This window comes from Rhodnius prolixus, unplaced genomic scaffold (assembly GCF_049639745.1).
Source record: "Rhodnius prolixus isolate KJV_2025 unplaced genomic scaffold, Rpr scaffold_2, whole genome shotgun sequence".
Classification (NCBI taxonomy): Eukaryota; Metazoa; Arthropoda; class Insecta; order Hemiptera; family Reduviidae; genus Rhodnius; species Rhodnius prolixus.
Window position 1 is genome coordinate 2844822 of NW_027411592.1, and position 25488 is coordinate 2870309.

Genomic DNA, 25488 nt, shown 5'->3' on the forward strand with positions numbered 1-25488 from the left:
TAAGACGTTCTGGTCATTCACAGTAAGGGAATCATGCTCTCTAGGGAAGATGGGGAAGCGGCAGTCAGTGATAACCACTCCCGGATGTCCGGTGCCTCTTCCTCAATGTCTTCCTGGGAACTACTGCTACTTGTATTCCATATGTCCGGATGTCTACTAACTCGTCCTTCCCAAGGAGAAATTATCACCTCCTCCAGCTTCAGTCAGGAAAGGCTATAACTTTACTAGGGGGGGGGCTCGTCTAATTTCTTAAAGTATCCGTTCTCGAACAGTCATTCTTATGCTGCCCTTCGGCAATGGTCGCAGGACATCTTGAATTGAGCTGTGAAATCGCCAAACCTAAAAATTAACCTTTCAGCCTAATTGGGTAGTAGTAAAACCACTGTGAATTGTGTGGGGGAGCATATTAGGCTCGGAGATCCTTACGGGCGTCAATATCTCTGAAGTAGTTATGGCTAACTCTACTGTATAACCTTTCAACCTGACATGGCCAAGTACTCAGAAGTGTTTTGCGGTTACCTAGGCAATTAGGTATATGAAATTTAAGTGAAAATCATGGCCATTCATTATCAAAGACCCAAAAACAAGGGAAAATCCAAATGGTTGCACTTCCGTTAAGTCATCAATTACGATCCAAACATTTTGGGTATTTTTAAAGAAAACTGTCGTCAATTAGTAATGACGTAATAGATTATGTGTAGCGGAAGATTTTTTTTTGGGAAGACTTTTCAGCAGATGAATTTTATTTAGTTATTTCTGTTACAAACAGTAACAAATAACATTGTTATTGTTGTTGTTTGTTATTTAGAACGTTGAATTGTTGTAGGGAGTTGGTTTTGAATAGTTGAGCCTGTGTTTTCTTCTCATCTTCCTGTAAGACGCAAAACAGTGTCTAGAATAGAAGAGGATGGGATCCATAATGTAGGTCAAGGAATTACGTAAGAGCCGCCACAAACAGACAGGCACGGACTGGTTCATTTCCTCCTTTATTTCATGCTTCATGTCAATCATTAATTATTTTCTTTATTGTTGCCATGGTTACAATTGCGTAATTATTTTCTATTATTCTTTTAACGGTGTAAACACGTGCCCACTAATTGTCAATAGAACAGATCGTATCCCACCAAAACGTGTATTGGCAAAAAGTAGATCTATAATTCTTATTCCAAACATTTTTTAAAGGAAATGCATTTCAAATAACTTTTTGCTCCAAAATGCTCCTAATAGTTTCTTTGATGTGTCCGCAAGGCTAAAATAACAATGGCGCATCCTTAAGAAAAGAGAAAATTTGCAATAATGTATTAGGCGGACCGCTTTGAAAGTAAACATGACAAAAGCCGCAAAATTATCCTTACGTAATATTTCCGGTGAAGTATTAAAAAGAAAACAGCCACAATCGTCAAAGAAAACATTGAAGCTAAACTAGTTTAAAATTAAAGATGAATAATGACGTAATTGTGTCACTCTTAATAATTCTAAATAAACTTTACCATTCAATCCATTAATTTCTATTTAATGGTTTACGTCATAATTACGAATATTGTGCAATTAATATTAGACAAGCCGTTATTGATAAAATTAAACGAGTGAGTCACGAATCTATTACTTACAAGTTTATATTTCATTTTTGAAATACAACTGGATTTTATTAAGTGTTATGGAAAAAAAAGAAACTCTGCGAGTACATTACTTCCTATTTAGAGGGCTACTGTGATTACAGTAGTTCCTCTAAATTGGTGTAAGCACAGTTTAGCCATGATTGTAATAGCTTCTCGCGGGTGCTACGGTAGCCGAGCGGGTTAAGAGGCGTGACCTGCGAAGCTAATATGCATTGTGGTACTGGGTTCGATTCCCGCTCTAGAGGCCTTGAATTTTATTTAATGGTTAATAAAAAGAAATTTGACAGTAAAGTATGTTTGCTAGTCGCCTCCGTCCACGACACCTAATTGGTAGTTGGACGTTAAGCCCCGCCTGAAAAAGTAGGCAATTACTTTACTTTTGTAATAGCTTCTCGCTTCCCATTCATCAGATCTTTAGGAAATTATGAATGAACAATTTTAGACAATATCAATATTATTATTAAACGGGCAAAATATAAAATCCTAAGTATACATTAGTTTAAGAGATAATGGCAAGTTAATCTTTTCATAGTTTAAAACAAGCCCTAAATTTAAGTTCCAATATCTCAGCTTCCCATCCTTCATATCTTAAGCACCAGTCAGTCCAATAATTTAAATAAACAACGTCAGAGCGTTATCTGTATGTTAAGAATTTATTTTCTAATTATTATTGGGACGATTCCTGAAAAAAAGATTTAGGTTTGCTGCTTTCCAGAAGGGAATGTTTTTCACTTCTCCAGTTGTCCCACTGTATGGGCAAAATCTGAACTCAGTGGATCCAGTTTCAGAACTACTGGACGATTTCCTCAGACCAGGAGTTTCCATCTCAGAAACACAGAAGTACGGAAGCGGTTCACACTACAGGCGCTTCTTCGGTAGAAGATGCTTGCTTCTTCATTCATATCGATTATTCCATACCCTTTCACAGTCGGTTATCTACGAGCAACGCCATCATCATCTATCTATATTTTTTTTGCCACTGCGGAGTTTGAAAACTTAAAAAATAAATTTATTAAAAAAGACTTTCGTAATAACATTTTGTTTGGTTACCAACATGACCTTGTGACATTACCTTATTCTGTAAATTGTTCTGCTAAAAGTGAAATTTAAGCACAACTTTGGCGGTTGTAATTGGATATTATGAAAGCCTTTTGATTCTTCATAGTGGTGATACGTTGTTTTTTTGGAAATAGTTTCTACTGGGTTAGCTACAATATTGAGTTCATTTCCATTGCGTAGATGGGTTGAGTACGCATGCGCCCGCCTTTCATGACGTTTCAAGCCTCTTTCACAATTTTCTCTTACTACAAAACGCTCAACGATGTCTTCTGCAGAGAAACATCTATTTCCGGTTTATATTTAGATCGCAAAGTTATGATCGAGTTTCATGATGGTTCTCAAATGTTGAGTTTTCTTTCTATACAATCATTTCCTAACGACTTTTTTTTTAAGAATTTTAAAACGGAAAACGGTTACATCCGGTGAAAACCATCACAATACTTCCTCTCACTAGCTAGCCGGAAAAGGAAGCGAACTAGCTTTCCGCCCACAAGCGGAAAAGAAATTCTAGTGGACTCTTTCTTTACAGATTTTCCCATTAAATATAGCGTAGTGAATTTGATTGTAATCAGCACTATTTTTTACTACGATAGGATAATCAATTCAGTTATAATCCAGAAAACGATGACAAATCGATCCATCGTCCCCGATGTTTGGAGTAGGTGACCTAATTTCTGCGAAACTCTCTTTTGTGTATTGCACAACTTGGACAGAAATTCCAATTTTGCACCCAATTATGGATTCACCGAACCGATTAGATACTAATCGATTATTTGTTATGTCATGGTATTTTTTTTGGTATTTATTTGTTTGTTTACATTACGTAATGTGGCCGAATTATTGCGTCGTAAATTTATTTCATGGAAATATGGATTTTAGTGGAGGCGTTGGACCGGAACTGAGTAGGAAGGGGTGTGAACTGAACGTCCGCCCTGGGTTCTGTTTACCTATGATGGGTTCAGTACGTAGCACAAAAATATTGGGCTGTGGGTCATTTCCGTTCTGAACTTCCAACTCGAAGTGTTAACACTGCCTTCATTACCTTCTCCCCTTCCACCAAACTGACTGTGACGTCATCTGTTTTGGTGATTGATCCTCTCCAGGCTACTACGTATCACATTTTACATTCTTGTTTACGTTAATTTTTGTTTTGGCAACACTGATGAGGCCAAGGAGAAGAATGTTTACACAATTTAGGGATAATTACTTAATGAATTCCCCCACTCTAATTTAGGCTGCACGTTACGCGAAATCAGGACGGAAATTAAGCTTTCACAGCTTTTTAATTTTTTACTTAATCTTACCCCCTCCATAAACGGAAGTATGCTATAATCTAGATTCTTTCTACCGAAAGTAGTGAGTTTTAATCCGCTGGTAGTACGACTCATTGGCAACAGATGTTTTTTTTTCGCTCTCCAGAAGCTGTTGAATCATTTCTGCCTGTGGTTACGTATGGTTGTAAAAGTATGGGTACTTACAAAAGCTACCCGCGAAAAACTTCTCCAACATATGGGAGGAAAAAAAGTACTTCGACGACCTGTCTGCGAAAGTGGGCGCAGTGAGAATTCAAAATAAAAAAAAAATGAAGAGCTTCAGCGGATGTAAGGAAGAACCAGTTAAGGGAGGATGGCTTGGACATGTCGAAAGAAGGCCACAAAACGGGAATTCCAGGGAAAGCCAGGAGGAAACCCAGTAACAGAGAACCTTGTATGAGATGGTGTGGGGGAAGTTTCACGAGGGATGGGTGTCTTCAGAAGATGGCGGAAGTAGGCCTACGACGAAGCCGAATGGCAGAAAAATACTGGAAGAGTTGCGAGTCCTGCATGCATTGTGGTACTGGGTTCGATTCCCGGTCTTGGCCTTGGATTTTATTTAATGGTTAAATGAGATAATAGTAAAGTAGGTTTGCTAGTCGCCTCCGTCCACGACACCTAGTAAAAGGTAGTTGGACGTTAAGCCCCGCCTGAAAAAAATAGGCGATTACTTTACTTTACTGGAAGAGGTCCTTGTCGGGCCGTAGAGCGCCATGGGGTAGATAGTACAGCTAAGTAAATCGATTTTCCTCATTCTAGTTTTTAGCGAAGTTCTTAAAAAAGTTTCCTCCGATGTTTTTCCTTTTTCAAACTTAGTTCTGCTCTATTTAGATCTGTAACCAATTATCTGAATTGATTTTTCTAGAATATTAGATTTTGTGGAAAACTCAGGGAATGAGACGCGTGATTCTAAATTCTTGAATTTCTATCAATAATCATATTATGATCCTAAATGAAGTAAGTGCCAGTACACATTAGTGAACTCCTCTTTGGGAGTTTTCTTTGGGAATAAGTGAATTCTCCCCTCATGCTATTCATGTACTTGTCTATTATCATGTTGTGTGTATCAGCTTCACTTATTGCAGAAATATATTGCAGTTCCACACACTAGACTTAAAAGACAAGCAATGACAAAACGTGCGAAACTTCTTTACAGACTACTTGAACGACGCTCCAAATTGCTCTTAGAACTCAAACGCTTAATATACAACACTATTCTCAAACCTATGTGGACTTACGGACTAGAGCTGTGAGGTTCAGCCAAACCTACAAACATACGGACAGTACAGAACATTTCAGTCAAAACTCCTCCGACAGATAGCTGACGCTCCTTTCTACGGTGACTAACCCTCACTCTTCACAGCGACCTCAACATTCCCTTCATAGACCAACTCGCTAAGACTAAATACCAAAAATTCCATACTGCTCTCTCGACTAGCTCTAATCTTCTTGTACTGTCTCTCACTTTTTCTGACATCCCCAATACTCCTCGCCGACTGAATCGCCAGTGGCCCCGCGACTTCCTTACAGTCTGAAGAACTAAACATCATTACTCTCCTCTCTCCTATAGAGAGTGCTACCTCTGGGTAGCTTCTCTCCTCCTGCACCAGTTCACCATATTCAGTCTTCATATTTACTTATTGTATACTGTATACAGATTGTAAATAACAAAATAAAGTAAAAAAAAAAATCCAAATTAAAATTTAACTAATAACACCAACACTAAGGCTTATTTTTAATTTTCAGTTAACTAAAACCATTTAACATTTTACTTATTAACACCACACGACAATAAACTTCACCAAGAAAACAGTCATAAAGAGAAACCAACAATCTGGTGGACTTACGCCATTGTCATTCTCAACAGTATGAGCGTTTGATTAAGTATTAAAACTTTGTACTTCTCCTGATGGCCAATAAGTGCACTAAGAACTTACTGCATTGTCACTGTAAACAAAACAGTTGTTGTAGAATACAAAGCTGTCGTTACCTTGATTTCGATAAAAAATTGGACTTACGCCACTTTCATTCTCACCGGGTCATATGAATGGCAATAAGTTCGTAGATAATGGGGCGTCATACAAATGCGATTTGGGTAAATTTCCGGTGAACAAAGTATTTCGAAATAGATCGCAATGAATACTGGGCTTCCTGTTACCAAAATGTGAATTAGTGAGCATATGAAGTGAACGGCAACATCGCGTAATTGTAGGCAAGAGCAAAGAAAGAGAATATATTCCTAGAAATAAATTACCCAATAATAATATGTGAGCATTGTTATTGTGATGGATGAGATAAAGAGAGAGAATTGACTGTCGAAGAGAAAGAGAGAATGGTACAATCGACTGAGAGATCCTGAGCGGAAGTACTATACTTGGCGGCGATAAACAGCGTCATCATCGAACGGAGTTTCTCACGCACAGCCCTGTCCATCTCTCTCTTTTGATGAAGAACTTTGAACTGGCCGCCCCCATCATTTCTCTGGCTCTCTTTCTCTTTGTCCACAGACACACAGTGCAGGTGCCCTCCGTGCTGGAGAGAGAGATACCAGTTCCTAGTAATTCACTCTCTCTTAGTGTGCAATTACTGCCATTATCGCTTCTTTAACGCAACTGTTACAGCCCCTCGCCCCCTTCTCTGTCTCTATATACTCTTCTCTCCTACTCAATTCTCAATATGTTCGCGTCTGTAAGCATGCGTGTCTGTAGGCTGCGTTGTTATTTACAACCTATCTACCTGGACAATACCTATTTACACTCAAGCCACAGTAAAAAGAATAATAATAATAATTGCGTTTATTTAAAAAATAATAAATAAATATTTACAACTTCACGTTATATTACAAACACATCTACATGGACATGTGTCCGTCTGCAGAGTTGTTTTAACAAAAATAATGCTTTGATTAAACTTAAAACCAAAAACAAAAAATATTAATCCTATTCATATTTTTAAAAAAATTATATACAAAATAAATGACAGCCTATCTACACACATATATGTTTATATACAATAGAAAACAAACAAACGAATATAACTTCTTGCAAAACATAACCTAACCCTCACTATTATGTAAAATAATAAAATGCCTTCTATTTGCATATTTAAAACATAAAAAATTAACTAAATATTAAAAATTAAATTCTTCAATTAAAGTTTTTCTATAATTTAAGGCATTTACGACAAAAAATAAACAAATTCTGCCAATTCCCCGGCCATTCAAATATAACAAGAAACTATTGAAATCTAACGTTTCCATATTTAAAGCTGCCTTTCTAAATCCTCGCAAAATAGGACATTCAGAATTGAGAAATGATAAACGTCTTCCACAACATCAAGATTTGCATAATGAGCAATTGTGGACACGTTCGGATCTAGCTGCAGAGCAGTTCAATCCCAATAATTCCCCCCCCCCTCACTTTCATCAAAATGGACATAAAATAACGGCTTATTACTGTCATTTATGTAATGGTTATTTGTGAGTTGTGCATCTAATCGCTTATATACTTTATAAAAATAGGAAGCCCAATACAAAACTCGAAACATTTCAATGTTAAACAAAAGAAGAATATTTACACCATTTTGGGTAAAAAAAGAGTAATGATCGATAATAAAGTCATCGGTGAGGGGGAAATTTCAAGGGGCCAATAAAAAAAAAATCTCTCTCAAAAAAAAATTAAAATAATGTGAGAGTAATGATGAGATAAACCAAGAGAAGACAAAGCTCATGCGCATCTCAAGGCTCCAGAGTCAACGAGAAGAGCAAGTTCAGATTCTCAATTATACCTTCTCCACACGCGACAAATTCAAATACCTTGGCTCCGTACTGACAGCAAATTGTGACATAACCGCTGAAATCTAAAGGAAAGAGTAACTGCAGGAAACAGGTGTTTGTAAATGCGTTACAAAAAGGTTTTGCGGTTTAAGAATTTTTCACTTCCGGCGGAAAATTATTATTTATAAACAACAATAATAAGGCCGGCAGTGATGGACGGCAGCGAGACTTGGGCAATGGACACAAGAATGTGGAGAATATGCTTAGGGGATATGGGCGCGAAAAGTGTTGCAAAAAAAATCTACGGCCCCCGGTGTACATTGACAAGGTGAATGGAGGCTCCGAAAGAACGAAGAACTCAAGAAACTATACGGAGAACCCGACATAGTTTCTTGTATCACAAAAGGCAGGCCGAGGTGGCTCGGCCATGTTGAACGGATGCCCCATTACCGAGTTGCTAAAAAAAGTATTATACGGACACCCGGGGGGCGCAAGACGTAGAAGTCGTCCCAGGATAATGATGGTTAGATGACGTAGAAAGAGATCTGCGAAAGGTGGATGTTAGAAGATGGCGCCTAAAAGCCGAGGATAGGGAAGAGTGGCACTCTCTCTTAAATGAGGTCCAGGTCCTTCTACAGGGACTGTATCACTATGGGAAGGGGGGAAGAAGAGTAATGATGAGGAAATTTGCATTCGGAAAAATTTGATGAAAATAAACATTAAATTTTTCTCGTCAGGAAATTTGCGTAATCGAATTTTCATTAAAAAAGAAAGAAAAGCGAAAGACTTCCTTTTCAGTGTTATTATTAGCGTTCGCTACACTAAACACTTAAGGGACTTAGCCGTCCCACCACACCTCTCTTCCAAAGAACTGCCTTAAGAGGGGGATTTTTGCTGTAAATCATCTAAGATCTACTTATGGATGCAATGAGCGTAAAAGATTTGGGAAGAAAATTGTTGGCACTTTTTTTTCCAAGAAAATCCCTTAAAAATCCTCTCAATTTCCGGTTTGTTGATTTCGTTGGAGATTCCTGTGACGCCACATGAAATATGGAGGGATGTGTCTCATATATATACATACACACTGATACAATTATCTGAAAATTTGTCCAAATTCATTGAGGCTCAAGACGTTTATTTTGTAGTGAAAATTGAATGAGGAAAATTCGATGCGATCCCAAAAGCGGATGTCCTCGTTTTTCTCTTTCAATTTTTTTTCTCACGCATATCCACTTTCTAACCTTTTTTTTTTTTTTTGGTAGCTCTGAATTCTCTCGCTGCGTCTGGTTTTGAAAATGATTTTTACTCGTATTGAACAGTCCTGAATTGATATCTTAATGAGAATAATAATTTATCGAGAGTAGTTACAAAAACTGAAGAAAAAAGACGTTTGTATTCTTGCTTTTTTTTGTTACCTGGGCAACAACATTTTTTGTTTGTACTGGTAACAAATCAAAGCGTTGTCATGGTGATGGGTTTATCTGCTGTGGACAGACAGACAGGCGACATGCAAGCAGTCTGGATGATTACAGTAATTGAGTAATGGCTGATTGCCACAACCGGCTTTTTTTCTCTTTCTCTTTTTTGCAGATAGAACCGGTTATCTGCTGTCCTTGTCACACTAAGCCCTCTCTCTCTGTTCTACAGCTCCACTGGGTATGAGTCTCTGTGAGCCAGTAATTACAGTCGGTACAGATTGCCTGGCCTCCACAGGAGGGTAATTGCCTTGCATTTTCTGATTGAGCCGCTGTATCAGCAGCAGCAGCGCAAGAAGCGAATAAACTTAGTACTATTGTCAAAATTCGAAACTCATTAACTGACCCGAAGGATAGTTTGTATATAGGGTTGATCGTCAAAAAGTGCACGAAAAAGCGTAACGTTGAAAAACACCCAATTTTAACAATTTTTTTTTCTCTTTTTCTATAAAAGATAAAATCCCCAAATTTTCTTTATAATATAGGGCAAATCCTCCTTTATAACTGTAATTTTTTTGCAACAACCCTCATCTAATAGATTTCGGGAAAAATGTTGCCAAAAATGAGCAAACTGCATGTCTCTTTTTTTTTTTTTATGATTTAAGGCGCGTCAACATCTAAGGTTATTGGCGCCCGGAGCTTTTTTCACTGCACTGCCGGCCTCCGGACAGTGTTCTCTCGTTACAGACAACACTATCCATCACCGGACAGTGAACTGTAAGAAGCTCCTAGGAAGAGAAAATCTAAGGGTCAGCAGCTGGATTCGAACCCGGGACCTCCGCGTGGGAGTCCAGTATGCTAACCTCATAGCTAATCCCTTCCCTCATGTTTCTTGTTCTTTTTCTTTTTGTTACCTTTGCAAACAAAGTAATGTCTTAACGCGTAAACCGTTTTTCACCGATGAGGGGTGGGTCATTCGTAGATTAGCATTTTGGAGGGTCCCGACTCTATTACTTTGTGGGAGATTCGCCCCACGCAAGTAAGGACCCCCCTTTAAAACTATTATCACTAATAACTCTGTTAATCTTATCCGGATTTTGATCAAATTTGGCAGGAAGAAGAAGTGGCAGGCAAATAATCGAACCGTATCCGCAGTTTGACGTAAATTTCTCTTTGTCTTTTTTAAGGAGAAGTACTGTAAACGGAATTTAATTTTTGTTACTTTTCTTAAGAGGGAAGTACTGTATTCGCGGTTTAATTTCTAAAACGGAATTGCTATTTCCTTACAAATAAATACCTTCCATTTTTATTTGAAACGCTTTACCGGAACTTGAAGCTCTATGGAGACAGCATCTCTTAAGGCATCATTTTAAACAATCTCTCCTTAGTTAGATAAAGTTCCGCTGGTTCACAATATCAAGTTAAAATGAAAGTGTTGCTTATTCCTATACATGGCCTATAATTTTCTTTTACCGGTTTCGAAAAAGAAAATACCCATTATTCCCAATTTCCTGTTTACCCTTACATTATTAGTATGAAAAACGAAGCGTTAAGCTAGAAAAATCTTCTATTTTTTTATGCTTTTATTGAGAAAAATTTTTTAATTACATAATTTGATTCTTCATTAAATACCTACGGAGCAAAAATTAGTTAAAAAAATTAAACTTTTATTTTTCATGGTAATAATTCAGAGTAAAGTTTTGGCTAATCACAGTGAAGAATGAAAGTGTGAAAAGTGGGTTGATTGAAGAAGCCAATCAGGAGCGAGTTTAATAAACCACGCCTACCGCTCTATGTACGCGTGCCACGCCCACTTTGGCCTGTAATCAAATGAAAGATCTGTATTTTTAATTTCTCTAATTTCTATTACTTAAATCCAGTCCTATAAGGATGTTCTACTTTCTGTGACTTTTTGCCAGTAAAAACAGGAATATCAACTATTAGCATCCTGTGATTTTTTTTTTTCTTGTCAGATTTAGTCCCTTTTTTTTTTTATCGAATTTAATGGATTCCCAGATCGTGAATATAGCCAGGGGGGGGGGGAACTCCTAAATTTCCAAAACTGGCTCACAACAACCAGTGGGTTGTTGACGATTCCATTTTATTCTGCTGTATTGCGCAAAAAGTTTAATATAGTAAATGCTTGGTGCAGTGAATTTATTAAAGCGGCTAAATATCCTGGAAGAAGATGCGAATGGGGGTTGTTTGAGGGTGATGTGGTAGCCGGGGGAACGCAGAGGAGAGAGAGAGAATTGCGTGGCCAGATGAGGGCGCTGATGTCTTCTTCTTGGCGGGACGGTGGAGCGGAAAAGGGGTGGAGCTAGGGGGGAGTTTTGGATCCTCTAGAGAAGAGCCGCAGCCCTAATTCCACTGCACCCTCCACAGGGGGGAGCCTACCTACAAACACAGCAGCAGCAGGGCACGTGTTCTAGCGGAAAGTGGGGGGTGTTGCGGCCGTGACGTAGCTCGGCAGCCACGCCGGCAGATCGATACCAACCCAAACATTGTGTACACTACATTCTACAACAATCTGGGTCAACTTGCCTCTTCTTCTTCTTTACACAAATAAATAAAATAATCATCCATGAAAGAGTTTTTGTGGAAAAAAAAAGTACGTCATTGCGGTCTGCTGAAAGAAATCTTTGAGTAAATCCAAGTGCAGAGTTAAAATCGACCATCTTAGTTACCTCTTCCTTGATTCCCTCCTAAAATCAACTTTGATCGGTTCAAGTATACAATGGTCGGCCCGAAATGAGGGAAGTTTTGGCATCAAGTATTCCAGCGATCAACTGGAGAGTTTGTGGACATTATTTAGAACTAAACGGATGTTTCCGGTGAGAACTCGAAACAGGAACCCGCTCGAAATGCTACTTCCGGTTAACTAGTCCAACTGTGAGTAAGTGGGAGTAACTGGTCTGCTCATTTCAAGAATTATCGCTTTGTTTTTTTTAAATTCTCTTTAAGAAAATTGATTTTAAGAAGCGGATATGAGTCGTCACACTTCCGTCAAAGAAATCCTTTTGTAGGATGAAGCCTGTGTTGAAGACTAGTAACGTTTTAAGGAAAACTTTAATCGTTCCATGGGAACTGTAAAGGCCTGATGTCTAATCGAGTTCGATCAAGGCTCGCAGTCCCATTTTCTAAACGACATATGGATGTACTTGCACGCGACTGATAACCTTATTTTTTAAGGGAAATTGTTTGCCAATTGTAATATTTTTTGTTCTTGTAAAAAAAAAGAACTATTGCGCAGCGTTACCATAAGAATGGCGTGTTTGCAAGCTCCGCCCATTTCTACGTTCAATGGATAAGTAGAAACCTTGGTTACACCTGGTTGGAGCCAGTTGTAACCAGAGGTTATTTGGTTGTACCTGAGCGGTCGTTAAAAATTGTGAATATGATGATAAATAAGGAAAGAAGTGTTGCCTGCCCTTAGACAAACCAATGTAAGGGAAGGGATTATTAGCTCAGTGGTTTGTGATTAGCAGAGATCCCAGGGTTCGAATCCAGCTGCTTGGCCCTTAGCTTTTTCCTCTTCCTAGAGCTTCCGTATAGCTCACTGTTCCCATTCCCTGACTTGTCTAGGACAGATCTGGATTCAACCGCGGAATGTTTCTCTGTTTAGCTCTAAAATAATACTTGCAACTTTTAAATCCCTAAGATTGTGTTTGATCAACTTCCGGCTGTAAAAATCTAGAGCTTTTTAGAAAAAACTGTTAATAATTTCCTGATGGAAAGTAAACTTCTACAATTACTAAACTTCTAGAACTACTCTTTAAACCAGACACTTGCATTTATTTAGTATTTACTGTTTGACTACAGTTCATATCACCGTTAATAACGTTTGCGTCATGATTCTGTGTTTATATTTACAAGCAGTGTACCTAGGCAAGTTAAACTATATCTAACTGTCTTAATGTTAACCAACCTTCCTTATTAGATACCTGGAAGATCATAAAAAACTAGTGGCAATAAAATCTTCGGCCCCAGGTATGCTCAGCGTGTTGATTAGATCTAGAGGATACGGTCGATTATCCAACATACCGTGAGAATAGCACTGGGCACCGGAGTAATTTAAATTTTAAAAAAACCATCCAGCGCTAGTAAGAGGTGTAAAGATCTGAGTTTGATGAAGAGGCGGCAAAAGGGAAGGGGATGTAGAAAGAAGACAACAACAATAATCGTTAAAGAAGGATATAGCTCGTCTAACGGTAAACTATAGTGTGTGTAAATAGTTGGCTGGCTGTAAAGTATTCACTTCCTGTAATTTGAGTGGTAAAGCCTTCGAACTGTTGGAAAGATTCAGTTAGGAATAGAGAAAGGCTTGATACGTGTCTGAGGCTTGGCTTTATGTCCACTCATCGCTCTACAGTTAGATCAGAGTTTCTTTTTTTTAATTGGAGCGAATTCTCAACGTTGCCTCCACCATTCGAATTGAAACATTGATAGAAATATACTATATTGTTACAAATAACAGTTTACGTATTGTAACCCCAAAGTTAAAATCCCTGACTGAGAGAAATCCTACCACCTCACTTAAGTCCTACCCTGTCGAAATCCTTCTGGGTATGTATTGCTGGCCCCCCAAGCAAAACAATACCCAACATACGCCAAGCCAGGGACAGAAATCGTTCTTGAGCCCCCCCTAAGATGCAGTCCTGTGAAGATACCTTGATCGCTAAATTACAATCGAGTTTTCTGGTAGTATCCTAATACAATATCAATCTTCTGCTAGATTAGTTTTCCACTATTCGTAAGGTGGGGGAAATCCTGCAGACATTGACCATTTTCTGATACCTCTTTTTTGGAACACGTATGTCCGGTGAAAAATGCGTGACTTTTGATTCGGTGCCATTACTTCCGTTTGTTGGCCCCTAACCTTTGGATATATATGAGAAGAGCAATGAGCATTCAGAGGAGCGATGAACTCTCCTGGTTTTTATGATGAGATGAAGTTAGACTGGCCAGAGCGGACGGAGTATGCAGGTTGATGGTATGGACAGACTGGGAGTTCTAGGGCGGCCACCCACGGCACTCTCGTAGAGTCTCGTATCGATCTGAGCACACGGCGGGGCACCCACCCTTCACGACCTGCGATGGAGTCCTCTCTGGCCTCTACTAGAGTTACCATCATCATCACTGGGACTTACTATCATGATGCTGGCACTTTCTCCTGCAACCTGATCCATTCTGTATGGTTCCTTCATTCCATTCTAAACCACCCACTAAATATATAAACAAAGCTGCTCTAATTTCTAAAGAAGGAAGTCGTCTATCATTGAGTTGCATTTTCTAGACTATCTCGCTCTGCAGTTATTTTCTATTCAGAGACCAGATATTAGGTTCGCGGCCTTGCACAGAGATTGCCTTGATCTGAAATGAAATTTCTATTTTATGTGCATGTAAAGCAAAAGCTTGCTTCAAAGTCAATTACTCCGATCGAATCCAATTCGCGTAAAGTTCGACTTCTATGAGGTCGACCTTCCGACTTCGACTTATTTTTTGGGCTAATTTGAGCGTTTGTTTTAAAAGGATATAAACTGGAATTTCTTGCCGTTATCCAATCCTTCGTATTGGACGATTTGAACACCAACGGAAATGCATTCGAGTTGATGGAAGATTAAGGCTGGAAACATAGTGGAGTAAAGCGGCGATGATAGCGAAGAGCAAAGCGGCGAAATCAAACACAAGTTAACCGTATGGGACCGCGCATAGTGGAGAGCAAAGCGAAGATAGAGCAACGTTATCTATAGGGAGTGTATAGATTTGCTCTTCGCTATCATCGCCGCTTTGCTCGCCGCTCCACTATGTTTCCAGCCTTAGTACACTTCTTCGAGTTTAAGAGTAAAACCAAATTGGCAAAGCAAACTAGATTGTTTAAAATACTAATGATAATCCACGTGAAGAACTGCTTAGGAGTTCACAGCTTCGAATTACCAATACGGTATGGGAGGTTCGGCGATTGGACTGTCCAAAATTACATCGACATATGAAAAGATACAATTAAAAAACTCGGCGATTACAAACACGTAACTGATTTTTGTCTTAAAGCCGATTTTGTACCGTGGTTAAGTCTAAGTCGTCAGCCTACCCCACTTAACGCTAGAAACGAAAGAACAACGAACTATAAATGGTTGGAAGGAAGATGGTGGATGAAGGAAGACAATTTATTACAAGGAAACTGGACGAGTTGTTAAGTTAACTACTGATTGGTAGTTAACCAAAAATGGGTAAAATTTCAGAAATAACGCGATACATTGATGGGCAGGAAATGGCCAGAAACATTTTCCAATGGTAATCCACGCGATTTACCCAAATTGAGGGGAAAAAACACATCGAAATTACTTCTTCTCATTTGGTTTTTAAGAGAACCCCCCGGCCATATTGAATAATTTTTGTAGACCAATAAAAGTAAATAACAAGCTGATTTAGGCAGAAACATATAACGTAGTTACATGTATGTAAGTACGTAGTAAGTAACAATGGACTTCCATTGGGTGGGGGGGCAGGGGATATGCGGGTGGTGCCTCTTGATGACGTCACTCGCACTGGATGGGTCAATAAACACCCAAACACCACGCGAGGTGAATGGGTCACTGGTGTCTATATTTTCTTTCTCGAGAAAACAAAATTGTGGTTCCATAATCGCAATAAAATATAATATCTAGGATTCCCCCGAAATTGCGTCCCCCCCCCCAATCGCATGTCAGTAGGCTGTATAGTAACGTGTAAACATTTAGGCAGTGCGTGAAGGAAGTTAGAATTTAATGGGCCCACGACATGAAGTACAAAGTTGATGTTTAGTGAAATGGCTAACTCTAGACTTCCGCTGTACATGACACAATGGCGTTAAGTTGTTCGCTAGTTGTTAACAAATTCATTATTCTTATTAATTATTCATTAAGGTCATTTTTATTTTTAAATTTTATTTATATTTAGATTTGGCGTGCGAAGGGAATATTATTTTAGTAATTGGACTTATTTTCGTGCAGATTGGTGATCTTGTGTTTCCACCGGAAGTGCTCTGTCTCATTGTGTGTTTTTTGGGTAATTTGGCGCCCCCGTTTTCCCGGAACTCTCAACAAATAACCAATCCCACATTCTTGCTAAAATCGTGACCTTTATAAAGAAAGGTCGTCTCCGCTGGTTAGGTCATGTGTAGAGAGAATGGAGGAGGAAAGACTGCCTAAAAGGCGGCTCCTCTGTGGTCGACCCGGTGGAGCTCGCCGGAGAGGAAGACCTCGCTTGCACTGGGCTGGACGATCTCCAGGATGACCTCACCTCAATTGGTGTTTTAGGCGTTGGAGAATGAAGGCCAAAGACAAAAGGGTGTTTGGCAGAAGCTTGTGGACGAGGCCTGGGTCCTTAAGGACTGTTGTTTTGTAGTTATAATTTAATTTTAAATAATATAATGTATTTGATATTTTAATACTTCTAAACGATATATAAACAAAAGAAAAGTTAATTAAATATTTGATTTTTTATAATATAAATAGTAAATAAATACATTTTTAAAGGGGCCCCCGGCTTTAGGGGGCCCGAAAGCGTTGCTTCCAGTTGCTTCCCTGTAGCTACGCCTCTGCGTCTGCCATCTCCTCTACAGATATGTATAGTATCCTTTACTAGCCCTGCAAAATCGGAGCCTACATTTAGTGATGCCAATTATCAGAAAGTAAAAATTGGAGGTTCAAAGAAACCCTTTAGGGAATTGTTGTTATTGAAGATGTTGGAAGAGTTTTAGTTCTGGCCGGAAGTGTGTGTGTGTGGCCGCGATTATCTGAAAGATCCAATTAAAGTGGCAGACGGCGGTAGTAGTAGTATTAGAAGTAGAGGGCTCTAGACATGAATGTAGTTGCCGCGACGGCCGTAGTAGGGAGCGATGGCGCGCGTCCACCTGCCCTGTAAGCTGGGGGCCCCCAATAGTATTACTACAGTACAGAGTGGCTGACCCCGATATCGCGCTATATTTCCTCCTTGCGCTGTTTGGGTGACTATCGACCCGCTGACGTCACATAGACAACACTCCCCACCACTCGAGAGCTCTGTCACCCCTCTCGCTCCTAGCTACAAAATACTCTAGTCCCTCTCCCCTCCACTCCCTACCTACACGTCTGCTACGCACCGTATCTACGTACGCGCGCCCTCAACCATTGCGGGTATGCATGCACCATCAGGGCTGGGTAACCAAGGAGAGAAAAAAACTCATCTCTCGTATTGATGTGTTTGTTGTTGTCTTTAGCGACGACGTCTAGTTCACTTTCCATCTTCTAACCATAAGTGTCACTTCCTGTGATAAAATCACTCGAAAACGGTAGTATCTCTTACATGACCATCTCGTAAAGTTCGAACATTTATTAAAAACATAGAGTTTTTACTGTTTGAATACCTATATCTTTAGTACCATGGAAACGGCTTTGGGACGCCAATAACCTGCCCAGTTTTTGAAGAAGAAATCGTAAGAATCTCAGAAATGTGTGGAAATTCACTTAGTGAAACAGAACTTCTTCCTGCTTTTTGTATTCTCTACATTACAAGAATTAGAGCAACACAATTAAACTTCCGTTAAATCCACGACGCAGAACTGTAATATGACCATGGATTACGTGAACAACATTTACATGGAATTAACCTAGTGAGAGAGAGAAGACTTGGAATTGTCCAGCACAGTGTATGTCGAACAGAAAGCTTGGAAGAATGGTTTAATGTTTTGCCGAAGATTTAAGAAACGGAGAGCTGGTCGACAGGGTAAAAGGGTACGTTCACAACGGAGCTGTGAGCATAGATGATAGCGGAGATGGTAGCAGTGAGGCATCAGCGCTTAAAGAAAAACGTACTACATGCGAATGTAAGCGTGCACAACGAAGCTGCGACTAGTGACTCATACTCGCTGCTATAAACGAGCATAGATGATAGAATTGAATTTTTCATTTTTCTGCTAGCTGAATTCCAGTATCGGAGCTTCAAAATGGACGTAGAAAAATTAATTATTGCTGTATTTACTCATTATTTTTTGTTATTATTTACTTTTAAACAATATTTTGTTTTTTAAATCGAGCTTGTATTTATTTTTATGTGTATTTATTTGTTTTTTCTCAATAAAACCATTGACCTAAGAAACCTAAGAGTAATTAGTAGTTTTTCTTCTATGGTTATAGGATTTCCATGTCAATTTTTCCGTTTTCTTAATTTTGACCTTATTTTTTCTAAAATATAGTTGAATGTGGGTGGACCCATCCTCATATATTCAAAAAAACGATCCGGATAATTCCTTTTATAAATGGTGAAATTCACCCAAAGTAACATAAAAACTCTTCTTCACTGCTCCGTTGTGCACACAGATCAGCTATTATATTTTACTCTATCAGCTATCATCCTCTGATATCATCTATACCCACAGTTCCGTTGTGAACGTACCCTAAGTAGGAGTTTTGTGCGCCGCTGGCAAACTTGGAAGCGGCCAGGTGAAGAACTATACTCGCGGTGGAGGTTATTAGAAGTTGATCTGTTGGCTGATGTCTGCTGGGTGCATTTCCTTCCTTCGGAGACTCCTGTCTAAAATTCGGTTCAAATTGAATGTCTTAATGAAGATTCCAAATCATAATTCTGCAATCCTGGACCGCATGGATCTCCCTCACGTAATCGCCCACCCAATTTGTGGAACATGGGTGGTTGGTCCAATGCTGGCATTCCTGCATACTCTAAAAACCATTACATGTTGTGCTACTTGCCGTACTTGGAGTCCGTAGTTTTCTAATAAAGTAGATTTATCGTGTCCGTTGGCCCCAATCCAAACCAAATGCAACACATATCTAAAATTCATTCATACTTTTATTGCCACCCCCCTCCGTTTTACTTGTTGCGTTTTACGTGAATACAACAATCTGGCGTGAACATACAGGAAGTGGCACACTTAAGCTGAACTTCCGGCCTAGAGGCTCCCCATTAATCGGATTTTGCTGGGAAAATAAAATCGTGAGAGTATTTATCGAGAAATTGGAGAAAACCTCTCAATTTTTGTGGCGGGGGAGATGAATACTTCTAGACACGCCCACTGATCAATAGTTAATGAAAAATACAGTTTTTTTCGTAGTCAGAGAAAGTGCCATTTCACTGCAATAATCATTAAAATATGAAAATGTTCCCACCAGATTACTCTGATGATGCATGAATCTTTGACTAATATTTTTCAATAAGTCAGATTAACAAAGGGGCCCCCCCGACCGCCGAAAAATAGAACGAGTTCGGAATGTATAAAATAACACATTCTTTAGAACTAGTAAAAAAATGCCCCTTCTCATAGCCGACTATAGTCGTCGGCATAGATACTTTGGAGGGGCTTCCCCCAAAAAAGTCACATGTTCTAGTTTTAGCTAGACACAGTGGCATCAAAATGAAACAGCCGTGTTTCCGGTACAGCTGCCTGAATCATAGCATAGCTTGAATTCTTTCACAACATGTGATCATGTTGTTTAAGTTAATTATTAACACATCCCCCCCCCTCCTGAATATGGTTTAAGAAAAATATCTTCAATTTTCTGAATTGCCCTCCCCACCTCCTTTAATCTCAGGAATTGATGCAAATCGTGCAGATTTTCGGTTTTAAGTTTACATAGGAAGTAGTCGTGTTAAAAGTTCTTCGATTATATAAAAGAAAAGCTCAAAAAAGCTCAAAACGTAAAAAACAAATTGCTGAAAATGGAAATTATGATAACTAGAAAACGTCACAAAAAACTTTTAGCCCAAATCTGTTTGTGAAAGTTAGACTTTAAGCGCTGTGAAGCGTCTTCCGTTTGTTTGGTTTTTTTTCGTTAAATTTAGTGTAGCGGCAGATCTACAACTTCCGTTTTGAACATTTCCCTATGGAAATACGATTAGGAGCACTTCCGGTAGGGGGGGGGGTTGATTAGCTTCATCCTAAAGTGTCATTACTATGTAGAGACCAGTAAAGCTAATATGCATTATGGTACTGGGTTCGATTCCCGGTCTTAGGCCTTGTATTTTATTTAATGGTTAATAAAAGAAATTTACAGTAAAGTACGTTTGCTAGTCGCCTCCGTCCACGGCACCTAATTTGGTAGTTGGAGGTAAAGCCCGCCTTAAAAATTAGGCATTACTTTACTTTTTTATCTTTTTTCATTACTATGTATTGTACTGCATTGACACCTGGGTGTAAACAATATTAAGAACAAAAAAAAATTGGAACTAAATTTTTAAGTACGTTGACTAATCGGAAAAGATTTTCCACCATTTTCAGATTTTCTCGAAAATGACAACGAAAATTGTTTTCCCGAAACAAAAACATCGATTAAGAAAAGAGGTCGACCGGATTTCGTTCCAAATTGCCTTTTTTTTGGCTGCTGTGATGTACAGTTCTTGTTAAATAAGGTTGAAAGTATTGTTAAAAATGAGATTTGAAGAGAATTCCTCTACCGGAAATAACTCTTTACTCAATGGATGGTTCACTTTTACGACAATGGCCTCCCCTAGGCTTTCTTTTAACTCGATTTTTTTTTTGAAGAATATGTTAGAAACTTGAGTGTAAGTAGTAAGATCGCTGCCACATCTCCTTTTACCGTTTTTCAATACCGGAAGTACAGCGTCTAATGTCGTATTGAGTATTTCAATAATTAAATGCCTGAAGTGTGGAGGAAAAACCATTAAGAGAGAGGGAAAGTAAACTGAATCATTTCCAATTTCCCGAACTGGTCAGTGGAAATTCAGGGTCAAACGAAATATCCCCATTTTGTAATGAGAACATTTGATTTAATGTAAGGCATGAAATTTCCCCAATTAGCCATAATTAATTAGTTCTGCTGTTTGCAATGTTAGTGGAAGGGAATAATTGCGCAGGTTATAATTAGTAAAGGTTTCGATTAGTTGGTAGTGCTTGCACAAAGTGCCGTTCATAATGGTTGCCCTTTAGGTTTCGTACTCAATTACCTCTTTTCCAGTGTAGAGAAATGATGTAAACTGTGCCAAGTAATTGATCAAGTTACCAAGTCTTAAAAATGTTCGCAATGTTTTATTTACATCAATGTGAGGAATAAATTGAGCTGCTATTTTTGAAAGTGGTATAAGTCCATTTTTCCATGTATCGAGATATTTAAGGTTTTGTATTTGAATTAACATTTAAAAATATTCTTAAACCTTAATCTATTCAAGTGATCTTATTAACACTATACAGCTTTTAAATTTTATTACGAAATAATAATTATTACAATTCTTAAAAAAATAAACGATTTTTTTTAGCTCCAAATGGACTTATACCACTTTCAAAAATAACATATTACAAGAGATAAAAACAGGAGTAAATTTAAGTCCATATTTTTATAGACATTATAGCTTTACTGAAATGGGTTTTTATGTAAAAAGTAATAATTAATATGAAGACATTTAAATACACGAATAACCAAGTTTATTTTATCTTTTTAATTTCAGTTATATTAAAAATATAAAAATTAAAATTACTTCGTTAAGATCTTTAAAGCGAAAAAAAGATATTTTAAAGTTATTTTTCTTTTACAGTTAGCATCGAGCAGCGTACACTGAAGTAGCAATAATCAAAAATAATTGCAATAAGAAAGTTCTCGTTTTAATTATAATTATTAGAAATGGACTTAATCCACTTTCAAAAAGAATATTTTTGTGATAACATTTTATAGTCAAAATTCTTTTGTTGGCTTTATAAAAAAAATCGTACTCCATTGAATGTATGATTATAAATATGGAAAGAATGTGTCTATAACTTACTGAAATTACCATTAACTCATTTTTTTTGAAAATTGGACTTATACCACTTTCAAAAATATTTGCTCAATTGTTTCAAAGACGGGAGGGGGGAATTTTGAACAAAGAATGTATTAGTATTAGTAAAATAATCGCCTACTTATTCACACATATTTTAATACCGGACTTTTTATTTCAAAGAAGAATTCTGAGTACCGGTGACTTATTTTATTGCTAAATATTTAGTAAAGGTTCGGAGTTTAAGGATTGTTCGAAGTGGCACACACGCCAGTCTCAGGGAAATTTAACCCTATGACTTGATTAGTCAGGAGGGAAAAATACAGGCTTACCACAATGTCAGCTGTTAGTGTTTTTCGAGGTCAACGTACCCATAATTCCGTGCGGGTTCTAGTTGTTTGTCATGTGTTTATTTTCTATTATACAGATCTACTCTTGTCTTGAGGATACTACGTTGTAAATGTAAACTATAACAATGTACTACTGAGCATGCGCGAAGACACACAGTGAAATTTACTGTTTACTTTAAAGTACAAAAAATTATAATTGTTTAGATTTGTTGTTGACCTAATACAACACAAGTGTTGGTACTAATAAAGATGGTGAATATTGTTGTTGCAGCGTGTTGTTGCGGAATGGGCATGAAACTGAAGTGTCTCGAGGGTAACGGCGCCAACAACTCCTACATCCTGTTGGATTCTGTTTCGGAGAATAAGGACCATTCTACGGAGAAACAGGTAAATGGAAATAATATTCAATCAAGTTCAACGTAGACAAATCACGAACTATCTTTCTTTTAATGCAATTATTTCATGGATTCGAGCAGACAGTACTCATTTTTTACTGATTTATTTTTGATTTCCGGTACCTTGATTCAGAAATCTTGTAAAGAGCTATATGGTCTTCCTGTGGAGAATGTGGTTCAGCATAATTCAAAACCAAAAATTTGCAGAAAATACAAATTTGATATATGATTTCATCGAATTGTAGGAAAAATGTAAAGAATTTATAGTAAAAGAACTCGAGCGAGTGTTCACACCAGTTTGTCTGTCTATAACCCGGGAGACAGCCAGTCAGTCAGTTCACTTCATTTCAAACACTTTTATCTAGAAAAGAATGTTTTAACAGTCCTGAGAACAGATAGCTCTCAAGCTTTCACCTTAGTATCCACTAATTGCGGCGGCCACATTAAGCAAGAATAATTAAACGAATTCTTTAAGCATTCTTTAGCTTTAATTAAATTAAAGTCAGAAGTGAAGTCTTGCGCACACATTTCTGTGGGGTGTGAAATCACAGTTGGAAAACTATGCGCGCGCAAGTCTCTTTAATCTTGGGAGTTTTTACAAAATGTCTTCTTCAATTTGTAAAAAGTTTTTTTTTGGAGCAATCGTGTCTTCCGAGTATGGTCTCTGTTTTACGGTGTTGGTGACTTACTAGGCCTATTTGCGTAGGACCATTTATACTCTCATTTTACGAGGGGTTAAATAGGGTTTTCTAAACTTCCATGTTAGATATTTTAAGGTTTTAATATCTCCCAAGTACTACTTCCTAAAAGAAAGAAATTCAATACATCGTAACTGCAGTTCTAATAAAAGGCTTTCCTGTAGTTTACTATGAATTTGCTAAACGGCTGATCTAATGGCGTACTTACGCTTAAATGCCAGTTTGGCTTGTAGTTTTTTTCTTAATTAATAGTTTGGTTCAGAGGGAATGATTCGTAATCTATCAACATTATTATTAATTTGATCTCTTTTTACTTTTCATTATGTTATTCTAAATAACAAGAAAACACAATTATATTCATAAATTATGGTAAGAAAAGGTCATGTGAGTTAGTTCATACGAGATTCTTTTCATGAGAAAGTAAAGTGAAGCTGTGGAATATTGGCGAAAACGATCTTAATTATTTTCTTGAAAATTGAGAATAATAGATTGATTAATTATTGTTACTAAATTTTTTTTTGAATAATTTGTTAGCATTTTTTCTCAGTGTTTAAGTTTAAGATTAATATTATTACTAAAATAACAAAAAAACATAAAAAATAAAAGATTTAGAAAAATTAGGTAAAGGTACTGAAGCACCATTGTTAATACGCTTTGACCAACTAAAACTCGTTTTTATTGGAGGGGGCGTGATTAACATTAGAGGTGGGCGTGACCCGCCCACAGCCTGCAACCATACTACATTTTGATTGGCCAATACTTTAAACCTAATCATTTCAATGAAATAATTAATTTAAATTTATTTTTTCAACATTTCTCCCACAGGTATTTGATAAACTATCGAATTAAGCAAGAAAAAAAAATATTCCTTTAAAAATACGATAAATAATATTTCTTTTGGAATAATACTTAATGTTATACCTATTTATCATTAACAGAGACAAAAAAGTTGAGAATTTGTATTGTTTAATCATGAAATAGATAATAGAGACATAGGGCTTGTTAGCCGCCATTACTTAGGCTGCAAGATTATTCCAATCGGTGGAGAACTCTAGTGGCTATTTCTGTAAACATAAATGCAGTTTCTACATTCACATCTAAACCATGCTGACGACTCACTAGACTTATGTAGGACTATCTTACGCTCATATTTAATTTATTTATTATGTTGTCAGTCTATCTACTACACATCTCCATGTTAGTGAAGTAATTTGAGCTACTACTTTTTCACCTTTGCTAATCCACTCTGGTGGAACCTCGTTTTGTAGGACGTTCCTGGATTAGGAAGACCTCACTTAAGTCTACATTACTCAGTTAATTTGTGAGCATGCATTAATGTTAATCATATTAATTCTCACTTTATGATACATAGAACCAACCATCTTTTTCAACTTTTTGAAACGCAACTTGGTTACTCAATGCAGATAGAGAGGATATGTGTTATTCCTCATTTATCGGTGTTTCTCCGTTAGCTGGTAACACTTGGCAAGTTAAAAGTATTGCTTGTTGCTCCTCCTGTAAACTATCCGTTGTGGCTATTTGTTTTACAGATTTCAATGTCAAAAATCCTATAGATCAAGGTGCCCCCACCAAACAATGGCGTCAACAGAGACGTCATCAGTACTTATTCCATAGAGCGGATTGCGATCATCCTCAAGCACTCTCCTCCAACAATATATTGAAATGGGGAAAAAAAGGGAGTAAACCTCACAATTTTTGGAGAGGGTCTTTACGAATAGAGTGAAGTGAACAATTGTTAGAGAGAAGATATTTCAAAACGTTTCCCCAATTCTCCAAGCATTTTCTACAATTGATGGCGTTCGTATTGGTAGAATGAAGGTGCCGAGTTTCAAAAAAGTGATAATATTGATGGTGATGAGACACCAGCTAGACAGAATGAAGGTGTATTGGCCTGATACTGGTTCAACCATTCGCAGAGTTGTGGTTATAAAAATTAAATCAGTTGAATTTTGATTAAATTAAAAAATTTAATCGTCCGAGGTTATTTAAATTAAATTTGGAATTTAATTCAATCAATTAAAATTCTGATTATTTAATTTTAATTGGGAATCTTGATTGTTTTGAATGATTAAAAATTTTAATTGATTAAATTCCAATTA

At 37.6% G+C, this 25488-nt stretch overlaps 1 protein-coding gene across 6 annotated transcripts in view; it reads left to right on the forward strand.

Moving 5' to 3' along the window:
- Positions 1-25488, forward strand: part of LOC141450247 (growth factor receptor-bound protein 10-like) — a 123779-nt gene that overhangs the window by 68421 nt on the left and 29870 nt on the right. For all 6 annotated transcript variants that reach the window (XM_074120452.1, XM_074120456.1, XM_074120457.1 and 3 more), the window contains one exon: positions 22547-22662. In XM_074120452.1, coding sequence (XP_073976553.1) covers positions 22547-22662 — 116 coding nt within the window. The remainder of the gene's footprint in view (positions 1-22546; positions 22663-25488) is intronic.